The sequence below is a fragment of the Vigna unguiculata genome, chromosome 7, assembly GCF_004118075.2.
Source record: "Vigna unguiculata cultivar IT97K-499-35 chromosome 7, ASM411807v1, whole genome shotgun sequence".
NCBI lineage: Eukaryota > Viridiplantae > Streptophyta > Magnoliopsida > Fabales > Fabaceae > Vigna > Vigna unguiculata.
Window position 1 is genome coordinate 7,979,784 of NC_040285.1, and position 2,714 is coordinate 7,982,497.

Below are 2,714 nucleotides of genomic sequence, written 5' to 3' on the forward strand. Positions count from 1 at the left end.
AACTTAACATGTCTGTGCAGCCAAGAAGAACAATATATTACAAAAGGAGTGGTTGATGATGGGAATTAGGAAGAAAACAAAGGTAAAGAAAAGAGGCTTAATTAAAATTATGACGTTTTGCTAGGATGGTGCAAATTCAACTACTACTCTATTAAGTGAATTAACTATATTAACGACCCGTAGGACCCGCACAGAATCTTTTTGTTATATTACAACGTTAAAGATTTAAGGCAGCTGTTCTAGAAGACTTGAACCACAGAAATCATTAAAGATTAAAAATCCATCAACCATCAAGCTTCACTTTAACAAACCTTCTAATATTACATTCATATTCATATCTTATTCCTATTCTCGATTTAAGACACGACCATTATTGCATGTAATTTTTATTTTCCTAATATATTTTTCTTTATATTGTTAATCATTTTTTTCCAATTTTTGTGCAAGTAAATGTTCACAAAAACTTTACACCTTCGGTCCTCTTCTATTTCTCATCTGAGAGCTAGATCATTGTTCTTCCGATAAACTAATCCAATGATTTATTTTGGAAAATAAGAAAAAAATTATTCCTTAATTAAGGTAGATGAAAAAGTCCAACGTGTTGTAACCTTGCACTTAAATCTTGAAACATTACATCCAAAGCGCTCAGTTTATAGCCATTGTTCCACATATCTATGGTCCATATTTGCCCACTGGTTTTGACTTTTTCATTACCTTATGTTATGTATTAATCTCCAAACAAGTGCCTATATAAATAAATCTTCACACTTCTCCCTATGCAATTGTCTTCTGTGCTTCTCAATCAACACACTAAGCAAACCATTCTCACAAGCCTAAAAAAGCCACCATGTCTTGCTTCAAGAGCAAATACCAAGGTTAATAGTGTTCACTGTTTTTTGTTTTGTTTCTGTAGTCTTGTTCTTCGTCAGATATTGTAATATTGTTATTCCATGAAGAATTTATGAAATGAAATGCAGATGAGCTGATCGCCAATGCTGCATACATTGGAACCCCTGGAAAGGGTATCCTTGCAGCTGATGAATCAACGGGCACCATTGGAAAGCGTCTATCGAGCATCAGCGTGGAGAATAATGAAACAAACAGACGCGTTCTTCGTGAGCTTCTGTTCACTGCCCCGGGTTGCGCTGAATGTCTCAGCGGTGTCATATTGTTTGAGGAAACCCTCTACCAAAAGACAGCCACAGGTACAGATACCAGGATAAGATTCGTACCATGATCCACATGAAATGCGAACACGTGATCAAGTGATGCAAAAATTAATGATTTTTTTTTTTCTGTGTGTGACAGGAGTACCCTTCGTGGACGTGATGAAGAAAGGAGGGATTCTTCCGGGCATAAAGGTGGACAAGGGCACGGTGGAGCTAGCCGGAACAAACGGCGAAACCACCACCCAAGGCTTGGACGACCTCGCCCAGCGCTGCCAGAAGTACTACGAAGCGGGTGCGAGGTTCGCGAAGTGGAGGGCAGTTCTCAAGATTGGCCCAACCGAGCCCTCACCGCTGGCTATCCACGAGAACGCGTACGGGCTGGCCCGTTACGCCGCCATTTGCCAGGAGAACGGCCTGGTCCCCATCGTGGAGCCCGAGATCCTTTCCGACGGGCCGCACGAGATCGAGAAGTGCGCTGACGTGACCGAACGCGTGCTGGCGGCCTGCTACAAGGCGCTGAGCGACCACCACGTGCTTCTGGAGGGGACTCTGCTGAAGCCCAACATGGTGACTCCTGGGTCGGACGGTAAGCGCGTGGGGTCGGAGGTGATCGCCGAGCACACCGTGAGGGCGTTGTTGCGGACCGTCCCACCGGCGGTTCCGGCGATCGTGTTCCTGTCGGGGGGTCAGAGTGAAGAGGAGGCGACGGTGAACCTGAACGCGATGAACATGCTGAAGGGTAAGAAGCCATGGTCGTTGACTTTCTCGTACGGAAGGGCTCTGCAACAGAGCACTCTGAAAGCTTGGAGTGGGAAGGATGAGAACATTAAGAAGGCACAGGAAGCGTTGCTTGTGAGGTGCAAGGCCAATTCTCAGGCCACTCTCGGCTCTTACAAGGGCGATGCCAAGGGCGATGGCGCCTCTGAGTCTCTTCACGTTAAGGATTATAAGTACTGAGACAGAATACGCTCTAAGCCCGCGTAGACCTGCCTTTGTTTTTCTTCCATTCCATGAACTGTTGGATGGTGATGTTTTGTAGGGTTTTGCATGGACCAGTTGCTATAGGAGCTAAAATGGTGCGGTGTGAATAATCATGGCTTCCGACGCATTTGGCCTCCCGCAGTTTTCTTTTTCATTTTATTTGTAAACTTTTGATATTTCTTTTTTTTCTTTTAATTCTTACTCATAGTTTTTTTTTTTTTTTTGTAATAAAACTCCAAGAGAAATATACCTACTTATCTGGGCATTCTTTCTCCTCCTTTTATTTACTCTGGCTTCTCTGTTTGTTCTCAATAAATTGAAAATCACATGAGGTTAATCTTTTTTTTTTTGTGTGTATGTTTTGTCATTGGATATCGATGTCTTATGTGATGCTAAACTATTATTTGAACCGTGTAATCAACGGTATTTTTCTAACTTTATAAACATTGTGTGCGTGCTTTTTTTTTTTTTAAATTTGTTAAAAAAATTTGCAAGAAAAGACTATTTTTTGCCAACTTTATAAGAATTTTAATTGACAGGTAATTCCTTCGTGAGTTATCATTT

At 42.0% G+C, this 2,714-nt stretch overlaps 1 protein-coding gene across 1 annotated transcript; it reads left to right on the forward strand.

Annotated features, from left to right (window-relative positions):
* The first annotated feature begins 735 nt into the window (after positions 1–735).
* On the forward strand, positions 736–2,413 carry LOC114192045 (fructose-bisphosphate aldolase 6, cytosolic-like). The gene is made up of 3 exons (XM_028081598.1): positions 736–875; positions 978–1,205; positions 1,309–2,413. Exons 1-3 carry the CDS (start codon positions 848–850, stop codon positions 2,124–2,126), a joined length of 1,074 nt encoding a protein of 357 aa, XP_027937399.1. The 5' UTR covers positions 736–847; the 3' UTR covers positions 2,127–2,413.
* The last annotated feature ends 301 nt before the right edge of the window (positions 2,414–2,714 follow it).